Source organism: Dendrobates tinctorius, unplaced genomic scaffold, assembly GCF_039654945.1.
Source record: "Dendrobates tinctorius isolate UK_male_01 unplaced genomic scaffold, ASM3965494v1 ptg000035l, whole genome shotgun sequence".
NCBI classification, from domain to species: domain Eukaryota; kingdom Metazoa; phylum Chordata; class Amphibia; order Anura; family Dendrobatidae; genus Dendrobates; species Dendrobates tinctorius.
The window spans coordinates 5,885,864-5,903,167 of NW_027361703.1; the positions used below are offsets into that span (position 1 = coordinate 5,885,864).

Consider the following 17,304-nt stretch of genomic DNA (forward strand, 5'->3'; position numbering starts at 1 on the left):
GTGAAGAAGACTGGCGAGGTTAGGGATGAGGTGGGACAGGAGCTGGTCAAGTGTGCAAGTGATGAGATATGATCTTGACAGAAGGGTGGAGAGCTGATTTTCTGTCATGGTGGAGAAGCTGGTTTTGGAAGAACAGGGCTGATTTTGGAAGAACAGGGCTGAGCAGTTAAGAGGAGGAGCATTGGGGGCTGCAGGCCAAAGCTTTCTCTGATGTTATCCTACTTCTGTTGAAAGAAAGAGACAAAGTCTTCAGCAGAAATGAAAGGATAGAGAGGAGGTGCTGGGGGACGGAGTAGAGAATTGAAAGTGTTGAAATGCTGTTTAGGTTTGTGAGACAGGGAGGATATGAGAGATGAGAATTAAGGTTAATTTGCGGCAGTGAGCGTGGCCTTGAAGCTGGTGAGGGACTGCAAGTATGTGAAAAAGTGCATGGCAGAACGCCATCTCTTCCATTTCCGCTCAGCAATCCTGAAAGCCCATCTCAGTTCTTTGGTCAGCCAGGGTTGCCTGTTGATTGTATGAGTTTTGGTGTGCGTGAGGGGGCGGCCGAATCGAGTGTTGCTGTTTTGTGGTGTTATAAAAAGTGGCCGCAGCATCTGTGTCATTTAAGGAAGCTATGTCTGTAAGAGGGAGAAGGGACTCAGAAAGTGAATGTAAATTGAGGTGTTTGAGAGTTCTGCAAGGGTGAGTGAGCTTGTGGTGTGGGGGTTTCGCACTAGGATAGGAGTGGGAAGAGAATGTCAGTATGTTCTGGTCATACAGGGAGAGGGGTGAGTTAGTGAGATTAGTAAGGGAACAGAGGCGGGTGAAGATGAGGTCCAGCGTGTGGCCATCTTTGTGAGTGGCTGCAGAGGACCATTGAGTGAGGCCAAAGGAGGCAGTCAGTGATAAAGGTTTAGAGGCAGCTGAGGTGGAAGTGTTTATGGGGATGTTGAAGTCACCCATGATGATAGTGGGGCTGTCAGCAGAAAAGAAATGAATTAGCCAGGTGATAAAGTGGTCGAGGAAGATGGAGATGGCTAGTTCTTGGGGGGCAGTGGATGACAGCCAGCTGGAGGTTGGAGGGGGAGTAGATGCGGACAGAGTGCACCTCAAACGATAGAAGAGTAGCGGAGTGTGGGAGTGGAATTGGGGTAAAGAAGCAGGTATTGGACAGGAGAAAGCCAACTTGTCCACCACATTTGTGGCTGGGGTGAGGGTTGTGAGAGAGATGGAATCCACCATAAGAAAGTGCTGCAGGAGAGGCTGTGTCAGAGGGGGTGAGCCAGGTTTCAGTGATGTCAAGGAAGGAGCGTTTGTTAGTCATAAAGAGGTCATGGATATAGGACAGTTTGTTGCAGACAGAGCGTGCATTCCATAGTGCTCCAGGTAGGGGGACCGGGGGAATGGGGGCTGGATGAATGGGTATGAGGTTATCTTGATTGCGAGAACTTGTAGAGGATCGTGGCAGGAAGATAGAAATGAGTGTGGTGATCTGTTGAGGAGGACCAGGATATGGGGATACGTCGCCAGCAATGAGGAGTAGCAGACAGAGCATTAGAAGGTGGGAGCAGGATAGGAAATGATGTGGCTGTGTGTCAGGAGAAAAAGGATTGTATGTGGAAGAACAGTTGTGAGGAGAAGGTGAAATGGCTGGGGAGGATGGATGGAGATATGTCTAGCTCCTTACTAGGTGGAGGGAGTACAGGAGATCATAAGAAAGAAAGTAGTATGGGAGTGAAAGTGAAAAGAAACAGAAACATTGTAGAGGTTTTCTATCCCATTACCTTACAGTCAATTCCAGTCCAATGCAAGTCTAATTCAAAATATTGTAATTAAAAAGATGTTATTTGAAAGATGCATGGATCAGACTAACGTCTGGATCAGACGTATGGGTCTTAATACAGTATGACTTGAGTTAAGGGCAGTCAGGTGTGAGGGAGAGGTGGTTGGTAATGGACAGACCAAATTCACAGAGTTAGACAAAGATCATAAAAGAGAGGGAGAGGTAGGAGTGACCAGTCAAAAGATATGCTAGAGTACTAAATCAAGAGGAGTGAAACAGATCATGGCAAGAGAAATGATAGGTAAGGAAAGCATACCTGAGGGAGATTGTATGCACTCCACAAAGTCAGATGCCAGGGAAAGTTGAGTACATTGAAAGCATACCAGAGGGAGATTGTATGCATGCCTTCCACACAGTCAGATGACAGGGAAAGATTGATTAATGAGCTCTTAAAGGGGACCTTTCACCAAATATTTCATATTAAACTAGACACACAATGTAACAGTGTCTGCAGAGCAGAACAAAATGTTTTTGTTTTTTTTAATCTCACCTCTCCACTGCGGAGACATTAATACTCAAAGTATTTGTTTCCTAATGAGCTCTACCCTCGAGTACTATATCCTCACCCATCCCTTGTAGATTGTGCGCCCTCGCGGGCAGGGTCCTCTCTCCTCCTGTACCAGTCATGACTTGTATTGATTAAGATTACTGTACTTGTTTTATTATGTATACCCCTCCTCACATGTAAAGCGCCATGAAATAAATGGCGCTATAATAAATAATAATAATTATAATGAGTTCATTTTTGTCAAGTCCAAGTTGACGTTATTAGATGGTTTTCACTAGGGGCATGTACTTTTTCCCCTGTGTATGATGCTGACCAATCATAAACAGGCAACACAAAGCAGAAATAGTGCACGCCCCACAATAACGTCAATCAGGTTTCTCGGTGTGTTAGAGGTAATGACAGACAGTCCTGATCTCCTGGACTAACTTTGTGTATGATTAGAAACTATTTGGAGTGCAGTACAAATGACTAATACCTTTCAGATAAAGCCCCAGTCCATGTGGAGATAGGCTAAGGATAGCCGAGTGTAGTTGTGTTACATTAAAAATCATTTTATCAGCTCTCATAGTGCTGTCACCTCTGTTGTACTGCCCCCTTCCCTATACTATCCGTTCTGAGCTGAAAACTCTGAGGAGTCAGTAATCACAATTGTGTGTCTTGTTCCCTTACCAATCACTCCTGTGGAGACATATATAGCCAGGCTGCTCTTATCTCACTGCAGATTGATTACAAGTTGCTGTAAGCACAACACACATAAGTATGATTACTGACACCTTTTATCACCCATCTCTGGACAGGCAGTGTAAGGAGAGGAACAGTATAGCAGAGAGTGCTATGAGAGGAGAGCTGATAGAAGGGTTTGTAGTGTTGCACATCTAATCTCAGCTGTACCCCCAATTTCCTGTTGGCACCTTATGTAAAAGATGTCATTTGTCTTGCTTTCTAATCATTCAGGGCAATAGACCAGGAGATAAGAACTGTATGTCATACATCTCACACACTGAAAAATGTGTTCTAACCTATTGTGGGACGTGTTCTTTTTCTCCTGCCAGCTTATCACTGGTCATGGTCATATAACGAGACATAGATACCACCAGTGAAAACAATCTGATAACACCAACTTGGACTTAATGAATATTAACTCATTAGGTGCCAAATATTTTGATTGCAAAGAAGAGGCAAAATAAAAAAAAAAAAAACAATTCCGTACTGTAGCCAATATCATATTGTGTGTCCAATTAAACATATAATCATTTTGTGAAAGATCCTCTTTAATAAAAACAATCCAATCAGCAATCAACATCATAAGTGCTGTACTTTACTCTAAAAATTTGAAAGTTTTGGTTTAGTTATTGGGGATGTCAATTAGTCTGTCTTTAGAATGGAGTACCAACAATAATTTATTAACTGAAGATCTGTCAATGAGCTTGTTCTGATAGGAGAGTTTGTAACTTTTTATTCTGTCTTTTTGTGAACTCTTCTGTGCTTATTTATGCCCACATCAAAGTTCAGCTCAACTTTTATTTGGTGTGTGGCTACAAAATCAGGATGGAGGAGTTAATAAACCCAGATAGTATTCTTGTCAGAATGGCTAACTAACGGATTCACAGGTAACTCATTCTGAAGCTAGCGATAAATAGTGCATACACAGAGCCTGTAGAAGGCAAAACTTTTAATTAAACCCAGTCGGAAAAAAATATTTTGTAGCCAAAAACACATACATTTAGTTAAAAACAGTTTGCTTGAAGGTATCCAGTAAATTGAACCTGCATCAGCTTCTGACCTGCAGACATCAATTTATCTCTATTGTAGAAACAAAAGTGAATTAAGGAAGTCCTTTTACCAGTTTTTTTCCACATTGATTTGGACACACGATGTGACTGCAGAATGGAATAAAACTTTTTTTTTATTTCTCCTTTCTGTTGTGGAGATATTAGCAATGTGAGCATTTGGGACATAATGAGTTAATATTTTTAAGTCCAAGTGGGTGTTAGCGGACAGTGCTATGAGAGGAGGAGAGCTGATAGAATAGTTTGTAATGCGACACTGCTAAACTCAGCTGTGCTACCCTTTGCCCCTCTTCCTCCTTATCTGAAAGGTATGAGTAATCTGTGCTCTGCTCAGCACCGTCTAATGAAGCAGGAGTTTAGAGCAGGAGGCTAGAGTTGTATCAATACACCTCACACACTGAGAAACCTGCTCTAAACTATTGGCATCATGTTCTTTTTCTGCTGTGTTGCTGCTTACTTATGATTTGGTAACTCATACAGCGAGAAGAAGTAATATCTCTGCAACAAATGTAAAACATTACTATAACATCCTTTGTCAAGTTCAACATGAAAGATTTGGTGAAAAGACCTCTTTAAGTTAAATATCCTACCAAGTGCAAAAATGCATTTGTTAAAACTATATGTTTTAAAATCATTGTGGGTCTGGTTATGAGAGGCAAATTGTCCTGTATAATAAAAAGATAAAGAGTAGCTTTTGACCATTTTAATTTGTTGTTTTTTTCATGTTTTTATTGCTATAAATGTATTTATTTATTTTCTTATTAAATAGCATTGCCATCGTGGCCTTTGTGTAGACAAAGTATTGAATACCCATCTTGTAGATGGTGAATGGGGTCCTTGGGAGCCTTACAGTTCATGTTCAAGAAGCTGTGGTGGTGGAATCAAAACGTCTACTAGATTTTGCAATCAACCCGAGTAAGCTGTTGAACTGATGTATTACATATTTATTTGTGTAAATATTGCTTCTCTCCATGATAAAATTAAATATTTAATAAGATCTGTTGATATTTTTGACCTAAGGACAGAAGCATGGAGAAGCATGTTGTACCTTTTTTCACCTAGAATTTTATTGTTACATCAACTGTTAAAGTATATAGCCTTAGTTTTAGTAACATCATTTTTAGCCCTTTTAGGACTTGAGGACATTGAGTAGCCAAAACAAAGAAACAATGCAAAGTGCATCCCTTAGGGATTTCCAGATTGCAATACCTTTAAAGGGAACATGTCAGCAGGTTTTTTGCTATGTAACCTGAGGAGATCATGTGGTAGGGGTTAAAACACAGAATTCAGCTGTGTCACTTATCAAGCTGTGTGCTGTTGTTTACTTTTATGCAGATTTTAGCACTAGAACATTTTCATTGCCAGATCTGATGTGCATGTGACTGCCAGTCTGACTCCATCTCCTCCTGTGATAAGTACCTCTTATGGACTTTTCACATAAAAAGTCTGGTGGGGGTGGAGTTAGCTTTCTCACCTCTGCTTCATGCTAAATCTAAAAACTCTGATTGTGTTGGAACCGCTGCACATAGTAAACTAAGTGATGCATCCTTGGATTCAGGGTCTGCAATAATGTATGGACGGAGGGCACAGCCAAATTAGTAAAAAATGGGTTCACCAAAGATATATTCAAAAAGTACGTCATTCAAAAAGCAGAAGAGAAAAGCAATATATCTACATATGGGAACTCCACAATACGTACAAAAGATAAATTTTATTTATAAATCAATGCCTGACACAAACACAAAACAGCAAAAAACATTAAAAACAGATTAAAAAATGCAAGAAATTGCAATCATATCAAATCATGAAATAATATGATACTCCCACAGCAGAAAAACCCCACATGGCAATAATAACATGGGATAAATATCAAACAAGCCACCTCAACATATTGAATATCACAAACAAGGTATGTAAAACAGTGTAGTCATACATAGACCAAAAAGGTCTATATGTGCGAGGTGAAAAAAAGCCGCTTTTCACAGCACCATGTGAGCCAAAAAAGTAAGGCCTGTTTCACACTTGCTTTTTTTTGCAGCGCGTTTTTCCCGCAAAAAAATGCATTGAAAAACGCATACAAAAGCATACAACTGCTGCGTTTTTTTCAAGCATTTTTATGAGCATGCAGGAAAAAAACGCAGCGTTTTTATGCGTTTGTATGCGTTTTTAGTGCGTTTTTACCGCGTTTGCGGTTTTTTCCAACATTAGGTGGCCCCTCACACTAACCCAAACCATGACTTTACTAACCCTAACCCTGACCCTAACCCTAACCCTGACCCTAACCCTAACCCTTAACCAAACCATACTTAACCCTAACCCTGACCCTAACCCTTAACCAAACCATATTAACCTTAACCCTAACCCTGACCCTAACCCTAACCCTGACCCTAACCCTTAACCAAACCATACTTAACCCTGACCCTAACCCTGACCCTAACCCTTAACCAAACCATACTTAACCCTAACCCTGACCCTAAACCCCCTTAACTAACCCTAACTTTACCCAAACCCCTAAATTCCATTGTCTAAACTAATGGTAAAAAAAAAACGCATGTGCAAAAAAACGCATACATAAGCATGCCAATGCGCACATATGCTCACCATAGACTTATAATGGTTGTCTTGCTGTAAAAAACGCATTGCTCGCGCATGCGTTTTTTTGAGGCAAATCGGACGCACAAAAAATGCAACAAGTTGCATTTTGTGCGCCCGAGCGCATACCGCAAAAAAACGCATGCGCGGTAAAACGCGTACAAACGCATGTGTATGCGCACATAAGCGCATCCCATGCAAAGTATAGGAAAAAAAAAACGCATGCGCTATTTAGCGCTAAATTACCGCGAAAAAAAACGCAAATGTGAAACCAGCCTAAGCAGGGCAAAAAAAGCCCAGACAATTGTTAGATACCTGACCCAAGAAGAAAACTTATAGACCCTGTAGGTACATGGGAACCAAATGGTATTCTCCATGAAGATGTATGATGCCAAAAAGTGCTGGAAGCAGCTAATGGGGTAAGGGAGTGGGGGGAGCAAAGCCCCAAGCGTATCGCCAAATGCTGTGTGGCTTCTTCAGGGGAGGGTAAAGCGCTTTCCCTTACTGTACCTGCATCAAGTCCTTATATATCTCTATAGACACTATACCCACACTTTATGTGCTAGATGCTCAACAACAGTGTAGCATTTTAGATATGTCTATCTTATATTCCATCTATGGCTATGTGTCTTCATCTTAAAATATATTTCTTGTTAAGGACACGATACTTATGTGTATTATTTATAACTTTGCATGTGTCAACATCCTGCTGTTTATAATACAACTCAGCTTTATTATGGGCTCTCTCTTAAAATGACACAATGTTCTATGCCTATTGAAATTTGACTTCATCATGTGATATGCGTTGCTTTATAGATATGGGTTTCCCATATGCTATCCATAAACGTGTCTCAACTAGGGATGAGCGATATTGCCCAATATTGTATCGGAATTCCGATTTCCGATATTGGAAAATATCGGATATTGGAATTTCCGATTTCCGATATCAATGCAAGTCAATGGGAGAAAAAAATCGGAATTACAAAATGACCACTACAGTGCTATATAATGGATAAAATGGAGGGGAAACACCTCAGGATAATGGGGAAGGCATTTGCAGAGGCAGAGGAGCAAAAAAATCACTAGAAAAATGCACAGAGCGAAAGCTGTAGCAGGAAAACTGGTCGCCATCATAACAGCGGTGTTTTTTCTTTGGGTTAGGATTAGTTGGGGTAGGTTTAGGGTTTATGGTTAGTAGGGTAAGGGTTAGGGTAAGGGTTAGGTGTGTTAGGGGTAGGGTTAGTTCAGGTTATGGTTAGGGTTAGTAGGGTAAGGGTTGGGGTTAGGGTTAGTTAGAGTTAGGGTTATGCTTATGGTTAGTAGGGTTAGGGTTAGTAGGGTTATGGTTAGGGGTTAGGGTTAGTAGGGTTAGGGTAAGGGTTAGTAGTTAGGGTTAGTGGTAAGGGTTAGGGATGGTTAGGGTTAGTGATTTTACATTATTAAATTAAAACTGCCGGTGTCAATATGCCCTTTGACTGACATGTGTCCGCGTTCAGCTCACCTTGCTTTGCAGGGAGATTCCAGGAGCACCACGTGGAGGAACGGATACACTCCCTTTAAACCATGCTTAGTCTTCTGCTGATTATATTACTGTTATTCAGTAATTCTGCATATTGATATTCTGCTTTTGGTTCATGTACATCTGCTCCTACTGCTTCCTAAACCTCCGTGTATGGTTATTCTGCTATTGGCTGGTCGCAGAATGTCCCAAACCCAGAAGAAATACGCAGAAGTAACAGTAGGCACAGGAACTTGAGAGAACCAGCTGGTGAGTCTGGAACCCGTATAGGCAGCAGAAATCAGCATAAGAGCCAATGGAACTAACGGGCACCAGCTGACGTTACCGGAGCCCGTTAACTAAGCAGGAGGTACCTGTGCCAGAATGCACTACCAAGAACCAGCTGACGTTACTGGAACCCAGATAAGCAGCAGAAGGTAAAAGTGTCAGTGGCTTACTGGGCAACAGCTGACATTACTGTAGCCTGGATACCACAATGTAGTAGTGACATAAGCCAAAAGCACTGCCGAGAAGCCCAAAGAAACCCCACAAAGACGCAAGTTCAAGAGCAAAAAGACAGGAGTCCGGGGACATCTCCATCTGTCTTCTTGTCTTGGGTCTTCTGCATCTGTCTTCCTGTCTTGGGTCTTCTGCATCTGTCTTCCAGCCTGTCTTGGGTCTTCTACCGGAGTAATGTCTTCTCGGCAGAAGGTGCAAGAGCCACATTTGCCCCCGCAACCCGGACACAGTCTTCTTTACTCCTCAGTCGCAGCAGGGGAGGAGCAGGGCCTACTGGCACTGTTGAGACCAGCCTTGAGTGCCAGGTCCAGGAGTCCACGTAGGGGGATCCTACACTGTCGACACCATGGATAACAGCAAACTGAGCCAGAATGATGTACGGCGGGGGCGTGGAACAGTGCGGCGGACACAACCGTGTAACGACGAGAGTTGTCGAAACACGGTTTGGAGCAGGAAGTACTCGTGCCCTTGAGCACTCCCGAGAACCAGCTGGCGATGCTGGAACTCGGTTTACCCCTCGGAGGAGGCACCTGTTGTCTGCACTTCACTGCCAGGAAACAGCTGGCGTGGCTGGACCCCGCCTCTTGTGCTTCTGCCTATAGGTGTTTGGCATCTGTTGTCCTTTTTTTCCACTTTGGTCTAACGAGGTACAGCTGGCGGTACTGTTGCCCAGAAACACAGCATGCAGTGAAAGTGGCAGTCACGGAAATGGGCACTAACTGGCGGTACTAGAGCCCAGAAACACGGCATGCTGTGAACTCAGCAGTCACAGAAATGGGCACTTGCTGGCGGTACTAGAGCCCAGAATCACGGCATGCTGTGAAAGTAGCAGTCACAGAAATGGGCACTAGCTGGCAGTACTAGAGCCCAGAAACACGGCATGCTGTGAAATCAGCAGTCACGGAAATGGGCACTTGCTGGCGGTACTAGAGCCCAGAAACACGGCATGCTGTGAAAGTGGCAGTCACAGAAATGGGCACTAGCTGGTGGTACTAGAGCCCAGAAACATGGCATGCTGTGAAATCAGCAGTCATGGAAATGGGCACTAGCTGGCGGTACTAGAGCCCAGAAACACGGCATGCTGTGAAAGTGGCAGTCACAGAAATGGGCACTAGCTGGTGGTACTAGAGCCCAGAACCAAGGCATGCTGTGAAATCAGCAGTCACGGAAATGGGCACTAGCTGGCGGTACTAGAGCCCATGGAAAACAGTATGAGGTGAAAGAGTCAGTCACAGAACCAGGTTCTAGATGTTGGTAGTAGAGGCCAGAGCACGGGCATAACAGATGATGCTATGTGAAACATAGGCACATGACAGAGCATGCATACTGCTACCAACCATGCATGTATTTTAATATAACCGATACTATGGGTAATCAGCAGTTTCCATAGTCCCCAAAGGGGATGGGCCACTCTTAACATACTACAAAATTCGCACATGAGAAGAGCATTCTGCCCAATATAAATAAACATCAGAAAGAATTAGATTAAAAAGATCCTTTTATTAATCATCACATAAAACCACAAAATCATAGTAATAGTGAATGAAGTAATCGGTGTTTGGGAAACAAAAATAGATTCCCCAGAACTAATTCAAAGCCTAGGCAAAAATAAAGTGCACCATAAGTGAAATTCCCCAAAAGAAGGGGGACAGTAAGGTGCCCGTATCAAATCCTCACCCTGTACATACAATCTCAAATCACTATAGATCCCATAAATATCAAAAAATATATCCTAGTACAGAATAAAGAGACTGCTAATGAAAAAGCATTGTAGCTAGTATGCAGCGAGTCACCCACCTATGGGGCTATACCTTCTTTGCTGGATAAAGTGACGGTGCAAATTAAAGTGCCATATCGTGCTTACCCATATGGGTGAATGTCCAAGTTCTAGGAACGTGCCCCGACGCACGTTTCACCTATCTGTCTTCCTCGGGGGGCAGTGTGGATAGATGCGCTGGCCACATATAAGTATGCCTAACTACAGGTGCACGATATCAGCCGCGAGGACGCGGCGCATGAGGGGCGGAGCTTTCACAGACAAAGCGTCACCGCCGGCCCTCGTATGGCGGCGCTGGTCAGGAGAAATCTCCAGTGACGTCAGTGCCCAGCGCAGTCACACTAAGGAGGCCTTGGGCAACGCAAGACTGTGAGGTCGCCCGCGCATGCGCATCTTGGTGTCTGGCAGACAGATGGGCAACAGTATTCGGTATGCGGCAAAATGTGACCTTTTAAGTGGAACTCATAAAATAAAATGTAGAGAGTATGAGGCGATGCAATGAAACAGAAATAAGAAAGAAAAAACAGGGGAAGAAAAGTAGGAAAAACACAAAAAAGAAAAGGAAAAAACACAGGAGGGAGGGGAGAGGGCCCAAGAAAGGGGAGGTCACTAACGATTTCAGGAATCCATCCCAGTACTACCTAAATCTCTCAAACAGAGATATAGAGCTATAGACACCACCTGCATATACACTTCCCCATAATAACATATTGATAATTAGCAGGGGAAAAAGGTAGGAAAACCAGCATACAAAATTTAAATATCACTCCCAAAGGTGCCAAGACAGAGAAAAAAGACGGGACACACATTGCATTGAGTATAAATGATTAGCCTCAACCCTCCCAAAAAAGATTGAATGAAAAAATGGTCCCTCAAAGAGATAAACAATTATCCATTATGCAATGTAATCATTACATACATCATAAAATCTAATTGTCACACAATAAATGTAACCAAAGCTATGGAGTCACACAAACGGGTAAGAGAATTAGTATCTCCAAGGTGGATCATCCAATGTATGATTCGTCCTCCTCAGATTTAAGAGCCAATCCACCGGAACCGAGACCAGCCGCTGTCATCAGTCATGCATCTGGACAGAACACGATCATCATGAACAGCCACTATGACAATTGTAAAATAAAATGAAATGGAATTAAAAACAGCACACCATAAATTAAAAAAGAAAAAGAAACAGAGGAAAAGGAGAGGTATCAGAAATCCAATTACAAAAAGCATGCAAAGGATAATTTTTCATTAAGGCCCTTGGGCGCCATGGTTTGTAGGGTGACAATCCATCGACACTCAAGCTGCGCCAGTGTGCGTTTAAGGTCACCACCTCTAATCCCCCCACGTACACGGTCAATGCCTATGAATTTAAGGCCTGTGGGGTTGCACTTATGGCGCAGCTTGAAGTGTCGTGGGACCGTCTTAAGCATCACAGGGTCCATAATTTCTTCAGCTGCCCTGATATCTCTAATGTGCTCCCTAACACGAACCCGAAGTTCCCGCGAAGTCAAACCCACATATCTCAATCCACGTGGACATGTGGCGAGATAGATCACGTAACATGTACTGCATGATATATAGCTGGTAATCCGATGGCACCCACCTCCATCTACATTTGATAAGGAAGTGGCCCGAAGAATATTCTTACAGGCCAAACAGGAGCCACATGGGTAACAGCCTTGTCTCTGCATACCAGCACCAAAAGGGTCTGGAGGGTTGGCCACATAGTGGCTTCTCACTAGGATGTCCCGCAGATTTTGTGGTCTTCTGGCTGTTAAAAGGGGACGTTCTGGCAAAATTGTTCTAAGTACCAGATCTGATCTTAAAACCGGCCAGTGTCGGGTCATAATTTCCCGTATTTGGGACCAGCGATTATTAAAGGTAGATATAAATCTAATGGGTTGATTCACATTCGCCCCTTTACGTTTCACCCCCAACAGTTGATTACGTGGGGTTCTCTTGGCCTGCAGGTAGCCCCTTTTGATCGATCTCCTGCTGTAACCCCGGTCACAGAACCGCTGGGAAAGGTCACGAGCTTGCTCCTCAAAAATCACATCAGTAGCACAAATACGCTTTAATCTCAAAAATTGGCCAGTTGGAATGGCATGAATCATAGAAGATGTATGTGCAGATGTGGCGTGTAAAATTGCATTGACCGAGGTCTCCTTGCGGAAGACGTCGGTCAGCACTGAGCCACCCTCTGAAACTATAATTTTAATTTCCAGGAAGTCGATGATTTCCCTGGAACTTTTATATGTTAATTTTATGTTTAAGTTATTCTTATTGAGATTACTGATGAATTCATGAAGGGCATGCTCGGGACCCTGCCATATAAACAAGATGTCATCAATATATCTGTACCAGCACAGCACATGGGAAGCGGCACACGCGCCATCCCCGAACAACTCCCTCTCCCAGTAGCCGAGAAAGAGATTGGCGTATGATGGCGCACATGCCGCCCCCATGGCCGTGCCACGCTTCTGTAGATAATACCTATCCTTAAATATAAAGAAATTATGTAACAATAAATTCCAGCAGCTCCATGGTCAAGGAACGCAGGGATGGATCCAGATCACCCATACCCAGAAAAAAGCGTACAGCCTCCAGTCCATCTGCATGATTCATGCAGGTATACAGAGAGACTCGACATCGGCCGTAACCAGGAACATATCTGGTTCCAATATTAACCCATCTATTTTCCTCAGGACGTCCGTATTGTCCCTGACATGGGAGGGCAAAGTCTCAACAAAGGGATGTAAATAATATTCGATAAACTTACAAATCGGATCACATAGCCCTCCCATGCCAGAGACCATAGGACGCCCCGGGGGGCTCAATCGGATCTTTGTGGATCTTAGGTAATAAATAGAAGGTGGGAACCATCGGACTAATCACCAACAACCCATCACAAACTTTTTTAGGAATAATTCCTTGGGAAAAGGCCCTCTCCACAATATCCAGAATAGCCCCTGAAAATTCCTTCATAGGGCTACCCGGAAGGAGTGTATAGGAGTCCCGATCCCTTAATTGTCTGTAGACTTCCCTTTCATACTTCACTGTCGGCCAAACCACTACATTTCCCCCCTTATCCGCTGGTTTTATTACTACGTAGGTCTCTTAGTTGTCTTAGGGCTTCTCTCTGTCTCTTGGTGAGATTATCACCCCTCCACTGATTGGGAATTGTGCGAAAATCGTCCAGCACAAGTTGGTTGAAAATCTCCACCTGTGGACATAAAGAGAAGGGGGGAAATGTGGTGGATCTCGGACAGATTGAAGTAGGGAAAGTACCTGATGTGTTGGAGGAACTCTCTCGTTCCAATTCTTCCAAAATGGATAAAGCCTCCTGTTCCTCAGTTGAGTTCAGACCCAAGTTATTAGAAGTTTTCATATGTAGTTTCCGGAGGACTATCTTTCTTAGAAAGAGCTGTAAGTCCTTCATTGCTGCAAAAAAGTCAAACCTGTTAGAGGGGACAAAAGTCAAACCCAACCCCAAAACCTCTAATTGTGCCTCTGTCAGATTATGACTCGACAGGTTGATTACCTCCAATTTATTGGTTTTTGACTTCTTTTCCAGTGATTGGGGTGGTGTCATTTTACGTTTATTTTGAGCCTTCTGACGTTGTGTACCAGATCTATTATGGCCCATCCTCTCATTTTGCATCATACTCAGATGGCTACTGGCAACACCCTCTTCATCAACCGATGACATTGATGAAAATGAATTCCTATGTGTCCTATTTGGTGGGCCCGATTGTTACTTATAATTTCTCCTCCATCTATACACATGATTCGTCTTAAAATCAGATACATCTCTTTGATATTTTTTAGATTTAGAGGCCACAATCTCCTTCTCCCATTTTGTAAACTCTAATTCCAAATCTTTATTGAATTTCAAAATGGATTTCGAGGACATATTCTCGAATACTCTATCCTGGATTGAGTTAATCTCTCCCTCAATATCATGCAGAGAAGTCGTATTGGATTTGATAAACATCTCCATGAACCCTTTTGAACAGGAGGTTGAAATATCTTCCCACTGCCTTTTCAAATCCTCATCCTCTATATTGAAGGAGGGAAACACCTGAATCCTCAGGCCGCGTGGTATCAATCCTTTAGTGAGATACCGTTCCAGGAAGGCCCTATTCCACCACAAGCGAGTCCTTTTATTATAAAGATACTTAAGTTTAATGACTGAATCCTCTGTTTCTTTTGAGTTAAAAACCACAATTTGTTCCTCTCCAAACACTTCATCTAATTTATGAAGCCACGTTTTTTCACGTGCCTTTAGATCCATACGCTCGGATAGTTTAGCTGTGAAAATACACAGAATAACAATTATTTTAATATAACCGATACTATGGGTAATCAGCAGTTTCCATAGTCCCCAAAGGGGATGAGCCACTCTTAACATAATACAAAATTCACACATGAGAAGAGCATTCTGCCCAATATAAATAAACATCAGAAAGAATTAGATTAAAAAGATCCTTTTATTAATCATCACATAAAACCACAAAATCATAGTAATAGTGAATGAAGTAATCGGTGTTTGGGAAACAAAAAAATAGATTCCCCAGAACTAATTCAAAGCCTAGGCAAAAATAAAGTGCACCATAAGGGAAATTTCCCAAAAGAAGGGGGACAGTAAGGTGCCCGTATCAAATCCTCACTCTGTACATACAATCTCAAATCACTATAGATCCCATAAATATCAAAAAATATATCCTAGTACAGAATAAAGAGACTGCTAATGAAAAAGCATTGTAGCTAGTATGCAGAGAGTCGCCCACCTATGGGGCTATACCTTCTTTGCTGGATAAAGTGACGGTGCAAATTAAAGTGCCATATCGTGCTTACCCATATGGGTGAATGTCCAAGTTCCAGGAATGTGCCCCGACGCTTGTTTCGCCTATCTGGCTTCCTCAGGGGGCAGTGTGGATAGATGTGCTGGCCACATATAAGTATCCCTAACTATAGGTGCGCGATATCAGCCGTGAGGACGCGGCGCATGAGGGGCGGAGCTTTCACAGACAACGCGTCACCGCCAGCCCTCCAATGGCGGCGCTGGTCAGGAGAAATCTCCAGTGACGTCAGTGCCCAGCGCAGTCACACTAAGGAGGCCTTGGGCAACGTGAGACTGCGAGGTCGCCCGCGCATGCGCACCCCCGCGGTGGACATCTTGGTGTCTGGCAGACAGATGGGCAACAGTATCCGGTATGCGGCAAAATGTGACCTTTAAGGTGGAACTCATAAAATGTAGAGAGTATGAGGCGATGCAATGAAACAGAAATAAGAGAGAAAAAACAGGGGAAGAAAAGTAGGAAAAGCACAAAAAAGAAAAGGAAAAAACACAGGAGGGAGGGGAGAGGGCCCAAGAAAGGGGAGGTCACTAACGATTTCAGGAATCCATCCCAGTACTACCTAAATCTCTCAAACAGAGATATAGAGCTATAGACACCACCTGCATATACACTTCCCCATAATAACATATTGATAATTAGCAGGGGAAAAGGGTAGGAAAACCAGCATATAAAATTTAAATATCACTCCCAAAGGTGCCAAGACAGAGAAAAAAGACGGGACACACATTGCAGAGAGTATAAATGATTAGCCTCAACCCTCCCAAAAAAGATTGAATGAAAAAATGGTCCCACAAAGAGATAAACAATTATCCATTATATCCATTATGCAATGTAATCATTACATTCATCATAAAATCTAATTGTCACACAATAAATGTAACCAAAGCTATGGAGTCACACAAACGGGTAAGAGAATTAGTATCTCCAAGGTGGATCATCCAATGTATGATTCGTCCTCCTCAGATTTAAGAGCCAATCCACCGGAACCGAGACCAGCCGCTGTCATCAGTCATGCATCTGGACAGAACACGATCATCATGAACAGTCACTATGACAATTGTAAAATAAAAAGAAATGGAATTAAAAACAGCACACCATAAATTAAAAAAGAAAAAGAAACAGAGGAAAAGAAGAGAGGTATCAGAAATCCAATTACAAAAAGCATGCAAAGGATAATTTTTCATTAAGGCCCTTGGGCGCCATGGTTTGTAGGGTGACAATCCATCGACACTCAAGCTGCGCCAGTGTGCGTTTAAGGTCACCACCTCTAATCCCCCCACATACACGGTCAATGCCTATGAATTTAAGGCCTGTGGGGTTGCACTTATGGCGCAGCTTGAAGTGTCGTGGGACCGTCTTAAGCATCACAGGGTCCGTAGTTTCTTCAGCTGCCCTGATATCTCTAATGTGCTCCCTAACACGAACCCGAAGTTCCCGCGAAGTCCACAGGCCTTAAATTCATAAGCATTGACCGTGTACGTGGGGGGATTAGAGGTGGTGACCTTAAACGCACACGATTTCTCCTGACCCGCGCCGCCATTGGAGGGCCGGCGGTGACGCGTTAACTGTGAAAGCTCCGCCCCTCATGCGCCGCTTCCTCGCGGCTGATATCGCGCACCTGTAGTTAGGGATACTTATATGTGGCCAGCACATCTATCCACACTGCCCCCCGAGGAAGCCAGATAGGCGAAACATGCGTCGGGGCACATTCCTGGAACTTGGACATTCACCCATATGGGTAAGCACGATATGGCACTTTAATTTGCACCGTCACTTTATCCAGCAAAGAAGGTATAGCCCCATAGGTGGGCGACTCTCTGCATACTAGCTACAATGCTTTTTCATTAGCAGTCTCTTTATTCTGTACTAGGATATATTTTTTGATATTTATGGGATCTATAGTGATTTGAGATTGTATGTACAGGGT

At 43.2% G+C, this 17,304-nt stretch overlaps 1 protein-coding gene across 1 annotated transcript in view; it reads left to right on the top strand.

Annotated features, from left to right (window-relative positions):
• The window catches only part of ADAMTS20 (ADAM metallopeptidase with thrombospondin type 1 motif 20), a 266,796-nt gene that overhangs the window by 190,109 nt on the left and 59,383 nt on the right, over positions 1 to 17,304 (top strand). The window contains exon 12 of the mRNA XM_073573240.1: positions 4,893 to 5,038. Within this exon, the coding sequence (XP_073429341.1) occupies positions 4,893 to 5,038 (146 nt within the window). The remainder of the gene's footprint in view (positions 1 to 4,892; positions 5,039 to 17,304) is intronic.